At 35.2% G+C, this 19,087-nt stretch overlaps 3 protein-coding genes and 1 pseudogene across 3 annotated transcripts; all 4 read right to left on the bottom strand.

The window, feature by feature from the left end:
- Window positions 1-8,295: 8,295 nt before the first annotated feature.
- LOC133336900 (seminal metalloprotease 1-like) lies at window positions 8,296-9,130 on the bottom strand. Its single transcript, XM_061545173.1, has 2 exons — window positions 8,906-9,130; window positions 8,296-8,841 (listed from the first exon to the last, which is right to left on the bottom strand). Exons 1-2 carry the CDS (start codon window positions 9,128-9,130, stop codon window positions 8,296-8,298), a joined length of 771 nt encoding a protein of 256 aa, XP_061401157.1.
- A 4,049-nt stretch (window positions 9,131-13,179) lies between these two features.
- On the bottom strand, window positions 13,180-14,013 carry LOC133336901 (seminal metalloprotease 1-like). Its single transcript, XM_061545174.1, has 2 exons — window positions 13,800-14,013; window positions 13,180-13,733 (listed from the first exon to the last, which is right to left on the bottom strand). Exons 1-2 carry the CDS (start codon window positions 14,011-14,013, stop codon window positions 13,180-13,182), a joined length of 768 nt encoding a protein of 255 aa, XP_061401158.1.
- A 909-nt stretch (window positions 14,014-14,922) lies between these two features.
- LOC133336897 (seminal metalloprotease 1-like) lies at window positions 14,923-15,792 on the bottom strand. The gene is made up of 2 exons (XM_061545170.1): window positions 15,559-15,792; window positions 14,923-15,492 (listed from the first exon to the last, which is right to left on the bottom strand). The coding sequence occupies exons 1-2, from the start codon at window positions 15,770-15,772 to the stop codon at window positions 14,939-14,941; spliced, it is 768 nt and encodes a 255-aa protein (XP_061401154.1). The 5' UTR covers window positions 15,773-15,792; the 3' UTR covers window positions 14,923-14,938.
- Window positions 15,793-18,059: 2,267 nt separating this feature from the next.
- LOC133336902 (seminal metalloprotease 1-like) lies at window positions 18,060-18,897 on the bottom strand (annotated as a pseudogene).
- Between the last annotated feature and the right edge of the window lie 190 nt (window positions 18,898-19,087).

Raw genomic sequence — 19,087 nt, 5'->3', positions numbered from 1 at the left:
AAACACCGCGAATTTTAACATGGAGAAGGGGATCGGACCGAAGAATAAGCATACTTGTTTTGATAAAGATCGTTCAATATTTAGCGGGTCTAATGGACACTGTGTGAAAACTTTGTTACAAAATTTGTATTCTATGGCGTATATATTTACTCCTGAAGGACACAGACCCGAGAAGTTGATAATATATCCAAGAGGAGTGGTTGATCTTTAAATTGATACCAATAATATTGTCGTAGGTACTCGGATATGGGAGTTACACTTAAATATTTACAGGTGCTTACGTATTCATATATTATTTAGTAACTATATTTCCACACTGGAGGGCGGAAATATAGCTTTTAAATGTTCCATGAGGTTCCAGTTATGGTCAAATAAACATATATTTTTTCAATGAATATCAGGGACTATTAAAAAGAAGAAAAAATCATGGAATATCAGGTACTATTTAAAAAAATATTTTCAAGGAATATCTCTGCCTCAGAAAATTATTTTAATGTTTTAGAAATATTATCCTAAGAAAACCAAAAAGTTCCATGGAAGTTGTGCAGGATATCACATGGTCGTGCAGGATATAATTTAACTACAGTATTATAAGTAGGGTGTTTCTGAAAAAAATAATACACTCAACTCTCAAACTCTAACCATAATATTTTTTGTAACATCGAACCAAAAGTAATTTTAATTTTTGTTAGGAAAATAGATGAGAAGAAAACTAAAAACATAACACCAAACGGGAAATAACTCTGCCTTGTAGGTTTCAATTTCCCAGTCAAGCAAATGAAATCTATGGCTTTAGCCCAACTACCCCCTCAGCAACAAAAATATATATTACACAAGAGTACTGTGGCGTCAACCGGAATACAGAGGAAGACTGGCAGGCGGACAGGCAGCTGTAGTGGCAATAACACCAACAGCCATAGCCACAAATCTTTAATGAAGTGCAAATGGCAAAATGTGACAGTCACAGTTTAATTATCAATGAACGCCAAATGTCGATGCTATTGACTTTTGGTCAAATAAAAACAAAGAAAACTCATCATCAGCAGCAGCAGTATATAAAATAAGAGAAGATGGAAAAACACAATATTTTTTGTTGGCAAATGAAAGAAAAAAAACATTGAAGAGTGTTAGATAAATAGAAAAAAGTTGTGGAGAAATCCTAGCAACAGTTCCAAGCATAATGTAAAATAAAAAAAAAAACTTATAAATTATTCAAAAGCCGAATATTGAATACCCTTCACATTTCCCTTTAATGACAATTTCAAATTTGTTTCGAATGTGTAGAATGCTACATTTAAAGGAAGCCAGCCTGGGGGGCTAGTGATGTAGATTTCTATATAAAATTTGAATATTAGATTATTTTATAGTTTTACAATTATTTCTAGGTCGAAAAGTATGACATGTACAACAAAATTGCCTGGCAAAAGTGTAGAGCTCTAATATTAACAGAATTTCACATTTAAAACTTTTACAGTCCAGTAAATAGGATTTTTTTACTACTAGTTGTTGTTGTTTTTAACTACACTTTAAATAAAGCCGAAATGTTAAGCAAAAGGAAAAAGGATGTTGGCTTTTGGTCACTCGAAACTAAAATCATTTCTGCACACAGACACACACACCCTTCCCAACCAATTTATTGCTCTTTAAAAGTCTGCTCAAATATCCTCACATTCTGTTTGTCGTCTAACTTTAGATTATGTCTGGCGTTTTAGTTTTTTTTCTCTCTCTCTCTCCCTATCGCTTATTTGTTCCATTTCAGTTTGTCTGTAATGAGCAGCATAAAGAAGGATAATGGCTGGCCGACGATTATTTAATGCGAAAAGTTTTCTATAATGCATTTGACCCCGAATGGCAGCATATAAAAAACTTAGCAAATACATTTAGCCAGACACTTACAAATATCATGCACCACATCCTCGAACTCGAAGTCAAATTCATAGAACAATAAGAACTCATATATCATTTGATTTATGAGAACACTTAGCATAAACTTGGCTTTTTTAATGGTGGGTGGGTGGTTGGCGAGGACGGACGTGGTGGCAAAGAAAATAGTTTTGCATATCGTGGTAGCCACCAAAACAACATCAACATTTCGAAGTGTTAGAATACCATTGTGAGTAAATACATATTTCATTCGCATTAGAAAAGTCATTGTTCGAAATCAATTCAGCATTTTGTATTTGCGATAATTATGATGATTAATGTTTTGTCGCGGATTTTCATTCATTTGAAAGTAATTTCTTTAAAAAATAAATTGTATATTTAATAAATGAATAATGAATATTTAATAAATGAATAAAAACTGACAATAACATTCCAAATACGTTTATTATATCATGCGAAAGGTGCTTGCGATTTGATCTAAATATTACGCAAGCCAATATTTATATCCTCGTCTGGCTGTCTCGTAGGAGTAGCCGATTTCATCCAGATGGTCCACTTATTCTGAGACGCACAAAATGATCAATATTCAGCAGAAAAGTTATTTTATATGCTAATATATTATCCGATTTTTTAATGTTTGAACATGAAGCTTACAAGTTCATTTCTTCTGGTACTTCCCCTTGCAAAGGGTCCTAATTAAAAAAAATGGAAATTTCATACGAAGCTAGTGGAGTATCCGATTTGATCTCTTAAACGCATATCGTAAAATGTTTGCCAATCCCAGATGCTACCTCCCCCACAAAGGGTCAACAGAGTTAGATGCCAACACTCTGACTTCGCATACCCTGAAATCATTGTTGTCAGCAGTTCACTTGACCGATGATTTAAACATGGACTAACATTTAAAATTTTATGCAAAGACATATCCTATACCCATATCGCCTAGTCCCCCAGTCTACTCCGCTCAACTTATCCACTTGCTTGACGAAAACACTTCTTGTTCCGATAATAATATAGAATCTCAATGGCAACGGATTGTCCACTCCCTACAAACTGCAACCCATCTCTCGTCAAACTCACACTCTACAAGACGCTGATATTACCCATGCTGTTGTATGGATCTGAAGTATTGGTACTTACGCAAGCAGAGGAGGCAGCTCTTGGAGTGTTTGACAGAAAAATTCTCCGGAAGATCTATGGGCCGATCTACGTCGACGGTTAATATCGCCGTCGAATGAACCATGAGCCATACCATATATGGATATATGGCATATGAGGATGCCCCCACTCAGCTTATGGAACAACCGTTCTGTCATAATACAGCTAAGTGAGTACTACTCGTTAGTATTAAGGGTCTCTCCCACAATTTTAATAATAATTAGCACTACTTTGCATTTGACAGAAACCAAGGTTTTTTCATACCCTTAATGGACAATTGTACACAATCGGAAATAGGCCTGATCTAAGAGATATATCTCCAAATTATATGTCTGAGCTCCAGCGCCTAGATAGCCAACACTGGAGAAGCAACCAGATTTCATTACACCCTGAGGCGAGGTTTCAGAATACCTAAATTAAGTTAGACCCTTATATGGGATCTATGTAGAACGTAAATGTAAATGATCCTTGAGAAAACTAAATAGAAAATTTTAGGCACTTATGTTGCGAAATTCTCCTATGATCTTCAATATATGGGGTTATGTTACGACATGGTTCTTTATTGAAAACGTCCTCCCCGTAGTATTCTATCCTCTCAGACCCCGAAATGTCAATATCTTAAATATTGCGATCTCTACCGCGATTGCAATATATGGACGGACTTGCCTAAATCGATATTGAGTTTCATTGTTATTAATATTATGTGTTTTAAATATAATCCAATACTTATAAGATCAACAGCAATCCAATTTGAGTTTTTTTCTATTAATTTCTCTTTCGCGATGAGCTACATGATCGTAGTTGCAATGAAAAGGAAAGCCAGAGAGATACTACATTCCCACCACTATGCGACGCGTTTCGCCGTTGGTTAAGCGGCTCAACAGGCATATTAGGCAATGTGGCTTACAAATGTCTTTACTTGATAAGTTGTATTTATGTCGACTATTGTTTCGAAATTGTATCTACGAATTAAATTCAACCGTGTGAATGTTCACACCAGAACATTCCTTTTCAGAGCAGATTTTTTTGTAGTGACGGATTCCATACAGACTACAATATTTTTCTTCAATGATATTCATATTGTGCAATCTAAGGAATATAAGGAGGTGGTTTTGAACGCTATAGCACAGGACATCAACAGATGCCATGGGAACCAGGGTTCAAATTCCAGCCGGGCTCAAGCTGAATTTTTTGAGTTTTGTTTTTATGCCTTTTTAGGGCAAATAATTATTTATTTTTTTTTTTTTGTTTACCTTTTTGTTTTTTATTTTGGTATTTATTCGCTTTCGCTTTTATATTTTCCTATTTTTTCCTACAAAAGAGTAAAATATTTTGTTCACACTTTCTTTTAAATATTTTTATTTACCCACGGTGTGCGAGAAAAAAAGAGATTTTAAAATATTAAATATTGTTTAAAAAACAACAACAACGATGACAGAAATTCATTTACGCACACTGTGCAAATAATAAGGCACTCTCAATATATATTCACTTATGCGTGAGCATAATATACACACAGACACACGCACACACTTTTGTACCGCATACTTATAAAGAGTATATTGTTGATATCGCCTTACTGTCAATTTAATTCAATTAATTTTCCAATTATTGGCTTTTAATTTCATTCGATTTAACCTACATACATACAGCAGCACATGGATGTACACTCAACGAAAAATGTTAATTGTTTCACTAATCTCCGTTTCAAGAAGCAGGAACACAAATACCAACTGGTGTTGAAAAGTAATCGTTGAGAACACAACATTTCAAAGTAGATGAGTAGTGGTCTACAGTCTTTAAATCAGATCATTAAAATAGCAGATGGAAACTTATGTTTGTACTAAATTCCAAAGATATTGCAGAGAACTACGACTCTAGCAAAAATTAATTTTTATAAAAATTGAAGTTGAAATCTGGGATTTTGATATATCGGATTTTGTGCAATAATGGTTTAATAAAGTTATGGTCACACACACACTATTCTCTTGAACCTACATAATTCAATTGAGGAATTAAGATTTCTTTCAAGTGTAAATACCGAACACCCTGAATTCTTCTTCTTGAAACTTTGCACACCGACACAAACACATGCTTTTATATCAACGTGTGTGAGTCAGCAAACACAAACACATTGCTGACAAATACATACGTAGTGCAAAAAGGACGTTGTTGTATATAAATACAATATTGGTCAATGTGTGGATTGGATGCTTGGTCGTTCGGTCGAGTTCATATTCGTTAGTATTCTTGGTCTTGGCATGTAGTCAAGCTACTTTATACATCAGTGCTCTTCACAATAGCCAATGTGTAATATGTGTATGCGTGCGTGTGTGTGGTATTTGGTTTTGTATAAGTCATGCCTGCTGGAGTTCCATTATTTGCTTGTCCATTATTATGTTGTCGACTCATTAAAAATCATTTTTTAACACTTAATTGGTAATTTGTCAATAGTTCGTATGTTTTTATTTTCAATATTGTGCAAATTTGTCCTAGCTGTGAAGGAAGGTGTTGTTGCGGTAAGGTATGATTAAATTTAAAGGATTTCGATATTTGGGTCACAATGATGTATTTAATTTAGTCAATTTTTTGGGTTGTGTGAAAACTTTCTGGAAGGGTAAATCCGCCATAGACGAAGTACTTGAATACTTTTTACATTCGGAGAACAGTGGCATCAGTTCATAACGAAAACCATATTGACGTACTTTCATGGAAGATAACTTAATTATTTTAAATCCAGACAGTCCGAAAATTAGGAGATGCAAACAGAAATATGAAGCTTTTTTCCCTGTGGATGTGTCTGGAACAGAAATATCTGTCCAAAAAAGGAGTGTGGCATGGGTATTCCCATTGATAACAGCTAAATAGACAATCATTCACAACAATTAGTTGTATCGCTGAAGGGATATAATGTTCGATTTTTCATTAGGATGTTTTATAAGAACAGAGTTCCGGAAGATCTGCTTGCCATCAGTCTAATGGTTTATAAGATTCCAACAAGTTATCGTTATAGGTGCCCCTAATATTGTCAATAATCTCATCATATTACAAATGACAATGGCTTACCAATATCGTAGTACGGAAGGATATCATAATTTTTATACCCCACACAACTATGTTGTCAGGGTGTTATAGTTTTATATGGTCCCAAGAGTTCCTAACAGCGCGAAATATTGGTTCTTGACCCACCTATTAGTATACCGATCGGCATATCTCGACTAGCTGTGTCGATCTAGACATGTGTGTTCGTCCGTCTATCAATTATAATTTGTAAAGACGATACAGGCCACAGTTATGGACAAATCGTGACGAAATTTTGCATGTAGGACGGGTTCTGGAATGAAAGACACCTATTGTTTTTGGAAATGATCCGTTAATATTTAGAGGATGAAATTGGAACAAAAACTTTATTTTTGTCGGTTTTTCTGTTGACTCAAGGGGCCACAATTATGACCCGCATATTACGAAATTTTACTTGGGAAAAGAGATCTGACCAAAAAATAATTAAAGTTCTCTTCATGATCATCGGTCAATATTTAACGGTTCAAATGGAGACAGCCTCTTGTATAAAAATTACAAAATTTTTATTCTGGGGCGTATATAATTACTACTGATTAACATTGTCCCGAGAAGTTGATAGTATATTAGAGACTTATAAATTGATACGAATTATAGTGATATATCTACTCGGATGTGGGTGTTATATTTAAATATTTACAGGTGTTTATGTATTCGTATACTATTTAGAAAAAATGTGGCGGAAAATGGCGCTGACCGCTATGGATTTTTTCAGAATGTTTCAATTGGGGTCAAGAATGACACCTATTGTTTTCGGCAGTGATCAGGTGATATACATGGTATGGAATTTTATACGGTGAAGAGGATCTGGTCCACTATTGAGAATTACTTTATTATAATGATCGGTTAATATTTAGCGGTTCAATGAACCAACCTTTTGTGTGTAAAATAAGAATATTTAAATGTTCACTTCGGGAACATATGATGTCTGAATATAGACACGCAGAAAGTAAGACTTCAGTGGTAGTTGTGTAGGGTATCATATGGTCGGCCCCGTCCGACTATTCTGCTCCGCTCACATGTTTAATTTACTTTTAATAAGAAAATCAGTTTCAGTAATTTAGGTACATCACTTTTATTAACAAATTAATTTTAAGTGATTATTTATACTCTTTCGAGTCGAGCTTGATGATCTAAATTTTGCAATGAAAAGGAAAGCCAGGAGAAGAACCTACGTACCCACCATTATGCGACGCGTTTCGCCGTTGGTTAAGCGGCTCATCAGGCATATTGGGCTATGTGGCTTTACAAAGGTCGTACGTTGATAACTTGTATTTATTCCGCTTTGATGCGAAACTTGCACATGCGAATTAAATTCAAATTTGTTAAAGTTCGACATTTGTCTTCATTCTAGGAACAGTCCTTTTCAACGCAGATTTTTGTTGTAGCGATGGATAATTAATCCACACACCTACAATTGCTTCCATGGTATACACATGTTTTTGCGCAACCGTTTTGGAAGTGTGTTGATGGCTCAGAACGTTGAGTGGTCTTGGCAACATTTGTGTTGCTCCGAGGACCTAGGTTCGAGCCCTAGCCGTGCTCGGCTGAAATTAATTTTTGTTATTTGAATTTTTGTGATCATTTTGAAAGTGATTTTAAGTGATTATTTATACTCTTTCGAGTCGAGCTTGATGATCTAAATTTTGCAATGAAAAGGAAAGCCAGGAGAAGAACCTACGTCCTCGGAGCAACACAAATGTTGCCAAGACCACTCAACGTTCTGAGCCATCAACACACTTCCAAAACGGTTGCGCAAAAACATGTGTATACCAAGGAAGCAATTGTAGGTGTATGGATTAATTATCCATCGCTACAACAAAAATCTGCTTTGAAAAGGACTGTTCCTAGAATGAAGACAAATGTCGAACTTTGACAAATTTGAATTTCATTCGCATATGCAAGTTTCGCATCAGGGCGGAATAAATACAAGTTATCAACGTACGACCTTTGTAAAGCCACATAGCCCAATATGCCTGATGAGCCGCTTAACCAACGGCGAAACGCGTCGCATAATGGTGGGTACGTAGGTTCTTCTCCTGGCTTTCCGTTTCATTGCAAAATTTAGATCATCAAGCTCGACTCGAAAGAGTATAAATAATCACTTAAAATCACTTTCAAAATGATCACAAAAATTCAAATAACAAAAACAAATTAATGTTATTCGATCAAACATTAAGCCTTAACCGGACAACGATACATCAAATTCAAACGATTAATGTCACTCTTGCTCATGCCACGTCGCTGACCCATAATACCAGCAGCCTCATCCTCCTTTAATGGTACAATGGTCATTTCACCATTGGCCGAGAAGGCATAGGCGGAATAATGTAAAACACTGCCATAATCATATTCCTCATCGAAATCGTCGACAACGGTTGTGTTGTATTTGTTGAAATTGTTAAGGGTTCCCTCTGCAATGTTGGTCTTGTTGATGAAAACATATTCGTCACGGTTAGCACTACTTTGCATGTGATAGAAACCAAGGGTATGCAAAAATTCATGGACAATTGTACCCAAACGGAAGCAGCCCTGATCCAAGGGATATATTTCCAAATTATATGTCTGAGCTCCAGCACCTAGGTAACCCACACTAGAGAAACAACCAGCTGGTAAACCAGTGATAAAGACGTAATTAGTTATGTTTTCATGTGCCTCTTCGAAACGAATGCAGGATACACTTTCAATGATTTTCATGCCGTGTAAAATGTGATTGTGGTGGTCGTCATATGAGAAACGGAAAATAAGTAAGTGTTAAGATATTGTTTATAGATTCAATGTGAATTCCCCAATTACCAAATTCGGTGAGGAATCTGTAGTAGACCGTGTTGTTGGGCCATCTGTAAACCTCATCGCGCAAATCATTACGGGTGGTGCTATCCAAAACCATATCACCCTCTATGAAACCAGCAGTTAATTCAGGATCTGTTTCCACGCGTGTCACCATGGGTAGGGCAAAAACAAAACCCAAGAGGGCCGTTACAATGATCAAACTTCCTAAGACGTGCATGTCCTTTCCAAGATCTGTCCACCACTAAATTTTACGAACTAATAGTTTTTGAATAGTTTTTACTACCGTTATTTTCCCATTGTGTATCTTATCGGAATTACTTTCAATTTGATAGGTAATGGTTTATTGTTCGAATCTACTCTAATTCTAGAATGTCCCTACACAATTTTAAGTGAAAATCTCAAGAACTCTTGAAGATATAGCCGATTTATTTTGTCAGCATCAAGGGACGGCAAGAGTGATTCTCAAACTTTAAACGCATTTTCCCAGAAGCGAATGGCGGGCACGATAACTCAAAAACTAATAATTCAATCAGTCCCAAATTTTGACACGTTTCTCTGGGAGTGTATAGCTCTCGTATGAACTAGGATAAAGTCAATCGGTGAAGATCTTCCTTATTTTTTAACCTAGTTTGTTAGGCTATTTTCCAAAAAAAGTTCCGCCATTTTGTTAATTGTTGTGCGAAGTTAATAATCTTAGTTCATACGAGAGCCAGCCATGTACTCTTTCTAAAACCGTTTGAATTTTCGGATTCCGATGTTCCCGTAAGGAGTTATCATGCTCGCCATAAAAAAAGGACTTTCACAAAAAACAACAACAAAAAATTTTTGTAAATTATTTCCTTCGTTTTTAAATCTTCAAATATATATGTGCAAAGTTACAAACATTAACAAGCATTGGTATTCATTTACCAGCCCATTTAAAATCTTAAAAATAAAAAAATCGTGAATTGGGTGGTCCCCTTAAATTAGATCATCAACATTGTACATAGGATCTTTTTCTATCCTAAATTCCAAGGTTATTGCAGAGAACTCCGACACTGGGTAAACCCCAATTGATAAATTTGTTTTCTATCTACTCGAAATAAATTTCAAATAGATGTTTTGGATGATTAAGGCGAAATCTAGGACTCAATTTATGTGACCTTAAAAATTGACAAATAATATCTTAATTATAGATGTGAGGTAATTTTCTGTTAGTGCTTTATATATTACTAGCAAAGTGCCCGCTACTTCGTATGTGGAAAGGGAATACAAAAAAACATATGGAAATCGTGAATACTGTATAATTTGTTGTACTATAGTTCTGAATTCCACCCCTTTTCCTAAATCTAATATCAAGTTTATTACAATTAAGTACTCTTCATACACATCAGCACTTTTTTCCGAAATCTCTTTCTTATTTCCATTACATAGATTAAACATAGATCAGAATTCCAATTAAATACTTTAGCAGAAACGTACAGGTTCCACATTCAGTTCCATTTAGAACTTTTCGCACACATAAGTACACATTTTCAAGACACCACATAGTACTTAAAACCCTTTGGTCCTTCTTTCTAACTCTCTGTCACTGACATTCCAAATTGTAGGTTTCTAGCTCTCTCCGTTACCCAAACCCAAATTGTTCCAAATTTAGTGAATTTTCTATTTACTATTCGTACTCATAAATTCGAGTTTCCAAAGTTGTATCCATAGCTCAATACTACACTTCAACAGTAATCTGAATTCTAAAAATCAGGAATCATACAAATCGTTTCAAATTTAGTACCATTTAGTAGTTTTTATACCCATAAGTAAGAATTTCTAAAGTGGCATCAATCCTACACTCTAACAGTAATCTTTATTCCATCAAAGTCCAAATTGTACCAAATTTAGTTATTTTGGTACTCATAAGTACAAATTGCCAAATGTAAATCAATTCTGCTTTTAAATAGTAATCGTAATTGCAAATTTAAGAATTTCAGCTTTGTCTGTTCATTAAAGACCAAATTATACTATATTTGATACCATTCTCTACTTTTCGTATCCATATTCCAAACCTATCTCAATATTTCAAACCTGCTTTCAAATAGTAATCTTAAGTCCAAATGTAAGAATTCCAGCTCTATATGTTCACTAAATTGTATCAGATTTGGTACCATTCTGTACTTTTCCTACACTCCCACAGTAACCTAAGTTGTAACTTTCAGGATTCGAGTTCTACCCGTTCTCCAAAGTCCAAATTGTACCAAATTTTGTGCTTTTCGTACCCAAAGTACGAATTTCCAAAACTACATCAGTCATGCACTCCAATAATAACCTTAAATCTGCATTTAAAGATTCAAACTCTATCCCTTCACCAAAATCCAAGTTCTCCAAATTTAGTACCATTTACTACTTTTCGTAGACGTAAGTACGAGTTTCTAAAACTGCCTCAATTCCACACTGCAACAGTAATTTTAATCATAATTTCTAGGATACCAGCCCTACCCGTTCGCATAGATCTCAATTTTACCATATTTAGTACCATTTAGTACTTTTTCGTACTTATGAGTTCCAATTTCCAACAATGTGTCAATCCTGTCCCATAACAGTAATTTTATTGTTCTCTATCCTTTCCCTCAAATCTAAATTGTACTAAACTTAGTACCATTTAGTACGCATAGTTACGCATTTTTAAAACTACCTCCATGTCCCTTCCTACACTCCAACCTTAATTTTAATTTCAAATTTTAGGATTCCCGCTCACAGACAACGAATTGTACCATATTTAGTACCATTAATTGTCCATAAGTACGATATTCCAAAACTACCTTAATTCTGTAATTTGCCTTCCATCTCTATCCGTTAATTGTAATCCAAATTGTACCAAATTTTGTACCATTTAGTACACATAATGACAAATTTTCCAAACTACTGACTTGTCTCAATCCTACACTCTAACTGTAATACTAATTCAAAATTTCAGAATCTCAGCCCGATCCGTTCACGCAAAAACAATTTGCAAACTATTTGGTACCATAAGAATTTCCTAAACTACCTCAATCCTACACTCCAACAGGAATTTGAATTCCAAAATTCTGGAGTCCAGCTCTATCCGTTCTCAAATAATCAAGTTGTACCAAATATAGTACCATTTAGTACACATAAGCACTTCCATATCTCAATTCTATATTCCAACAGCAACCATTATTCCAAATTTTAGGTTTCCAGCTCTCTCCGTTCACCCAAAATCCTGATTGTACCAAATTTAGTGCCGTTTAGTACTTTTCGTACACATAAATACGAATTTGCAAAGATGTCTCTATAGCTCAATCTTCAACAGTAATCTTAATTTCAAATTTCAGGATTTCAGCTCTATCCTTTCAAGCAAAATCCAAATTGTACTAAATTTGGTACCATATAGTACTTTTCGTACCAATAAGTGACTACCTCAATCCTACATTCAACAGTCATTTTTTTCACAATTTGAAGACTCCAGCTCTATCTGTTCACCTAAATCCAACATGCACCAAATTTAGTACTATTTAGTACTTTTCGTACACATAAGTACGATTTTTTAAAGCTACTTCAATCTTGTGCTCTAATAGTTGTCCTGATTCCGATTTTCCAGATTCTATCTGTATACACTCAACTAAATGCAAATAGTAACAAATTTAGTACCATTTTGTACTTTTTATACACATAAGTACGAATTTCTTAAAGCCTGTATGTCCATATAAAATTTCAAAATTCTAGCTATATATGTTCAATATGTTCAATATATATAAATTTAGAACAAAAGTTCGTAATTTTTAGTACTTTTAGTACACTTATTGGTCGAATTTCCAAAAACCTTTTTGTACAGCTTTCTAACTTTCAATCAGTGACCCACATTCCAAATTTCAGAATTCTAGCTCTTCCCGTTCGCCTAATACAGAGGGTACCATATTTGGTACATTTTAGTACATTTCGTACCCTTCGAATTTCCAAAAACCCAGCCTTATCTCTCGCCTACACACTAACAACAACCCACACTGAAAATTTCAAGCTTCTAGCTTCAGCCGTTTCGTCTGGGCGATGATCTGTCAGTCAGTCACTCACTCACTTAACACTAAGCTCTTCTATATATATATATATAGATTAGGAATGTGAATTACATCGTACAGCAATTTATAACAATAAGATCAGCAACTATACACATTATAACGCACTATATGTTAAAGGACCACAGGTTTTATGAAATAGTTCCAAAGATTTAAATGTTTTGCACTTTTATTATCAAATTAATATAATTCAATAAACACTTTACACCTTAACCGGACAACGATACATCATGTTCAGACGATTAATGTCACTCTTGCTCATGCCGCGACGTTGGCCCATAATACCAGCAGCTTCTTCTGCTTTCAAGGGTACAATGGTTATTTCACCATTCGCCGAGAAGGCATAGGCAGAATAATGCAACACACTGCCATAATCATATTCCTCATCGAAGTTATCGACAACGGTGGTGTCATATTTGTTAAAATTGTGAATAGTGCCCGGTTGAATGTTTGTCTCATTGATGAAAACATACTCATCACGTTCGGCACTACTTTGCATGTGATAAAAGCCGAGGGTATGCAAAAATTCATGGACAATTGTTCCCAAACGGAAGCAGCCCTCATCCAAGGGATAGATTTGCAAATTGTATGTCTGAGCTCCAATCCCGAGGTAACCAACACTTGAATAGCAACCACCTGGCATACCGGTGATATTTACGAAATTAACCGTATTCTCGGTTGCCTCTTCAAAACGAATGCAGGACAGGCTTTCAATGATTTTCATGCCGCGTAAAATGTGATTATGATGGGCATCATCTAGTCCGTGAAAAAAAAATAAAATTTAAACCACCTCCATAAAATCATTCCAATGTTCATAATTACCAAATTCAGTGTGGAATTTATAGTAGACAACGTTGTTGGGCCATCGGTAAACCTCATTACGCAAACCATTGCGGGTATTGGTATCTAAGACCATATCACCCTCTACAAAACCGGCAGTCAATTCAGGATCGGTTTCCACACGTGTTACCATGGGTAGGGCGAATACAAAGCCCAAAAGGGCTGTTGCAATTATCAAATTTCCTAAGACGTGCATGTCCGAACGATTGAATATCTGTCCTCCACAAAATTCAACAAACTACTATTCTATTTAAATTTCAGTCGATTTTACTACAAGTTTATTTTTTTCAATTGTATATCTTATCGTTATTATGTTTAATTTGATAGCCAGTATTTATTATTCTACCAATCTTCTAGATTCTTATCTACTTCTGCAAATTTTGATATTTATTTGTAATCGACATACAATTAACTCCAAAACTAGCAAAATTCCCATCTGGACTAGATATGTTCGTAGTCTTGTTTGTTGCGCCAGTTCTGGTTTAAAGTGTCATCTATCCAAACGAAATTAATCGCAAATAGTTGTGTTAGATCGTTAAACGTAAATCTGCTACCCATTTAATATGACGTTTAAAGTTGCTCTGTATGTATCGTATGTGGTAGGAAATTACATATTTGAGGCAATATAAATCGATTGATCATCAAAATTAATATGGAGGTATAAATTTAGATTTCAAGGAGACCATGCAAAAGAAACATAGCATTATTTATTAGGTCACTTTATAAAGTGATTTCATCACGGTAAATATAGAAAGCACAACTAATTTTAGATTTTCTATTTTGAAGGGACGCCCATATCAAATTTTTATTACTTTTGCTTTTTTAAAATGAGGGAATATTCAGTGGCAATATGGCATATTGAGTTAGGGGTTGAAGAGTAATCAAAAGCATGAAGTGTCTATTAAATCAAAGCTATTTTTTTTCACGGACACTCACCTAACACAATTGTGAACCTCGAAGGACCTCGAAGTATTTTTTCTTATTCAAGTATTTGTCAAAGAGCTACTAAAATAGTGCTTTCATTTTTTTGAATTAGCGTTACTATGCAAATGGTCACTTAAAAAAAAACATTTTTGCTGCATTTAGAGTTTTCTTCCAATTTATTAACAAATTAATATAATTTACACCTTCACCGGACAACGATACATCAAATTCAAGCGATTAATGTCACTCTTGCTCATGCCACGTCGCTGACCCATAATACCAGCTGCCTCTTCCTCCTTCAATGGTACAATTGTCATTTCACCATTGGCCGAGAAAGCATAGGCGGGATAATGCAATACACTGCCATAATCATATTCCTCATCGAAATTATCGACAACAGTGGTGTCATATTTATTAAAATTGTGAATGGTACCTTCTTGGATATTGGTCTCATTGATGAAAACATATTCATCCCGTTCGGCACTACTTTGCATGTGATAAAAGCCGAGGGTATGCAAAAATTCATGGACAATTGTACCCAAACGGAAACAACCCTCATCCAAAGGATAGATTTGCAAATTGTATGTCTGAGCTCCAACACGGAGGTAACCAACGCTGGAGTAGCAACCACCTGGCATACCGGTGATATTTACGAAGTTAACCGTACTCTCAGTTGCCTCTTCAAAACGAATACAGGACAGGCTCTCAATGATTTTCATGCCACGTAAAATATGATTATGATGGGCATCATCTAGTCCGGGGAAAGAAAACAGAGTTTATACACATCTCATAGCATAATTTAAATCCCCATAATTACCAAATTCAGTATGGAATTTATAGTAGACAATGTTGTTGGGCCATTTGTACACCTCATTACGCAAACCATTGCGGGCATTGATATCCAAAACCATATCACCCTCTACAAAACCGGCAGTCAATTCAGGATCTGTTTCCACTCGAGTCACCATGGGTAGGGCGAAAACAAAGCCCAAAAGGGCAGTACAAATTACCAAACTTCCTAAGACATTCATGTCCGAGCCAAGAGTTATCCACAGCTATGGAAGGCCAACTAAACTCCACAAGCTGATTGTCCTTATTAATTCCGATAGGTTTTACCACAATTTTATTTCGTTGAATATCTTATCGGTATTACGTTCAATTTGATAGCTATTATTTATGATCCTACCAATCTGCCTGCTTTTTTAATCACAACCAGTTTCTGTGGATTCGTTATTTATTTACGATCGGAATTCCTACAATCGCCAATTTTCCCTCTGTCCGCCAGATAACTTAAATATTTATGTTCGTCGTTCTGTTTGTGGTGCTACTTCTGCTTTAAAGTGTTAATTAATTTGTCCCTTATCTAATCGGCAGTTAATCGCAACTAGTAGTATTAGATTGTTGAGGGAGAATCTGCTACTCAATTTAGATGACCTTGATGAAGTACTTACAATGAAATTACTATTGTCGGCGATTGGTTTCGAAGACATTTTGAGATCAGAGTGGAGTGGTGTGCCGGACCTTGCCATGAGTAAATACTCACTCAATTTTATAATGTGCATTTTTGTATAGATTGCCGCTGTACTTCAAATTACAAGAGTTTGTTTAACCCAGAAAACAGTAGACATGCTGTTACTTAATTTTGAAACATAAATATGTATACCCTATGGAACTACGTTGTGAGGATCAAGAATTAAAACTTTATATTGTATGACTTATATATTTAGTTCTGGAAGACAGAGTCAGGTGTCAGTGTATGAAAAAATATGCTATTTTTGGTTAATATTGTCATTATCACTCTGTGAGGAATAGTCACGAATAGCCAGACTCGGGATTTTTTCTATAGAGGTCCAGTAGTAGTTGTGTGGTACGGTCATCCGGCCATATTGATTTGCTTGCTGGCTTTAGCTATTTAAAAAAAACAAAAAAATATTAAAAAAATGTTCTTATATGTCAGAGGATTTGGAATTTTTATTTTAAAAGGCAGTGTAAATATAAATCGTTAATTACAACAACGACATATCAGTTATAACGACAGTATTCAAAAGTCCCTAAAAACGGCTGCCTTTAATAGAAATCGTTCGTAATTTATGTGAGGTCGCTTATGGTGATCACTTTAGACGGCCTCTTATTTCACACTTTGTGGTCAACTCTTGATATGTTGATTTAAAATTCGATGGTCAACGAAATTGTCTAAGATCCATATCAAACATTCAATGTGTGGCAATGCGAAAGTATTTGCTCAGTTTTATAGAGTTTTATTTCATTGCATATTTTTAGGATAGAAACAAAATGATACAAATTGATTTAATTTTTTGAAGTAGGTCTACTTTTCGAATTTAAAAAGTCCAATCATATATTGCAATTGAAATAATTAAAATTTAGCATTCATTTGTTTAGTAATCCAACGATCCCGTCCCAGAACCTATTCAATATGTATTTATGTTTGGTAATAATCCTTTGAAAGGAATATCCGATTTGATCCAAATTATCGCTATGAAGGACCATCATCTCCATAACCTCCTATATGAAGTCATAACATTCTCCCTGTCAAAAATTTTTCTGATTTAATTCGAATCTACTCTAATTCTAGAATGTCCCTACAAAATTGTTTTTGCGAATGACGGGCACGATAACCCAAAAACTAATAACCCAATCGATTCCAAATGTTGGGAAGTTTTTCTGTGAGTGTGTAACTATCGTATGAACTAAGATAAGACCAGTCGGTGAAGATCTTCCTTATTTCTTAACATAGTTTGTGATCAAAAATAGGCGATTTTCCAAAAATATTTTTTCAACGGTCCGCCTTTTTGTTAATTTTTGAGCGAGGTCAATGTCCTAGTTCATACGAGAGCCAGACATGTACTCTTTGTACCCTTAAATGGGGACTATTCTTAAAACTTATCCAAGATTAATAATTTCTGGCGGGAAGATTTGACAGGCAGTGACTATCAAAAATATTGAAGTACAGCCAATATGGCTGATAAACGTTTCTTTTCATTTAAAAATGACGTTCTAAAAATAAAAAAGGCTGGAAACCGTTTTTTCTTTCCGTTTTATTTTGCTATGGGAGCATTAGCAAAACATTTTCCGATTATCAATCTTATTTGGTTTCTCAAATTGTAGAATTTTCCATATGTTTAGTAGTTATGACAATCAGAACTGATTATAATCCATTGTACACACGTAAACTATATATGCCTAATCTTTTAAATTTCAGTAGCTAATATTTCGCAAAACTCCATGGGAATAGTAATCCACATTTAATGTATCTTCATCATGTCTTCCAATTTATTAACAAATCAACACATTTTGTGTTCACACTTTAACCGGACAACGATACATTAAATTCAGGCGGTTAATGTCACTCTGGCTCATGGCACGACGTTGGCCCATTAAGGCTTCAGCACCTTCTTGCAATGGTACTATGGTCATTTCACCATTGGCCGAGAAGGAATAGGCGGAATAATGCAAAATACTACCATAATCGTATCCCTGATCGAAATCATCGACTGTTTCGGCATCCTATTTATTGAAATTGTAAATTTTATCTTCTCTAATGTTCGTCTCATTGATAAAGACATAGTCGTCACGATTGGCACTGCTCTGCATGTGATAGAAACCAAGGGTATGCAAAAATTCATGGACAATTGTACCCAAACGGAAACAGCCCTCATCCAAAGGATACAATTGTAGATTATATTTCTGATATTCATCGCTACGGTAACCAACTGTGGATGAACAACCACCTGGATTGCCAGTGATATTTACGTAGTGAGGGGTGTTTTCGGTTGCCTCTTTGAAACGTATGCAGGAAACGTCTTCAATGATTTTCATGCCACGCAAAATATGATTGGTGTGTTCTTCATCTAAAGAGGGAAAATCAGGTTAATATTTTATTGCATGAATCAATGCTGTTAACTGAGTAATTACCGAATTTGGTGAGAAATTTATAGTAGATTGTGTTGTTGGGCCATTTGTAAACCTTATCACGCAGACCATTACGGGGATTGGTATTCAAAATCATATCACCCTCTACATATCCAGCTGTCAATTCAGGATCGGTTTCCTCGCGTGTCACCATGGGTAGGGCGAGAACAAAGCCCAAAAGGGCAGTACAAATTACTAAACTTCCTAAGACATTCATGTCCGCACTAGAAGTGAATCCAACTATAATTCACTATTCAGTGTCCACCACAATTTCTTGTTCCGGCTTATCGAAATTCGGCCCATTTTGAGAGCCATTGACGTCTAATCACGATCTCGTTTAATCTCGACTGCGCTAATGCTCAGGGGCTCGTCACTTCTGTGGAAAATGCCATTGCCAATGTTGATAACATAAATAA

This window comes from Musca vetustissima, unplaced genomic scaffold (assembly GCF_032173495.1).
Source record: "Musca vetustissima isolate MV318-11 ecotype Yass unplaced genomic scaffold, APGP_CSIRO_Mvet_v1 utg34657, whole genome shotgun sequence".
NCBI lineage: Eukaryota > Metazoa > Arthropoda > Insecta > Diptera > Muscidae > Musca > Musca vetustissima.
Note: the sequence above shows the minus strand (reverse complement) of the source record. Positions and strands in the feature narration are given on the sequence as shown.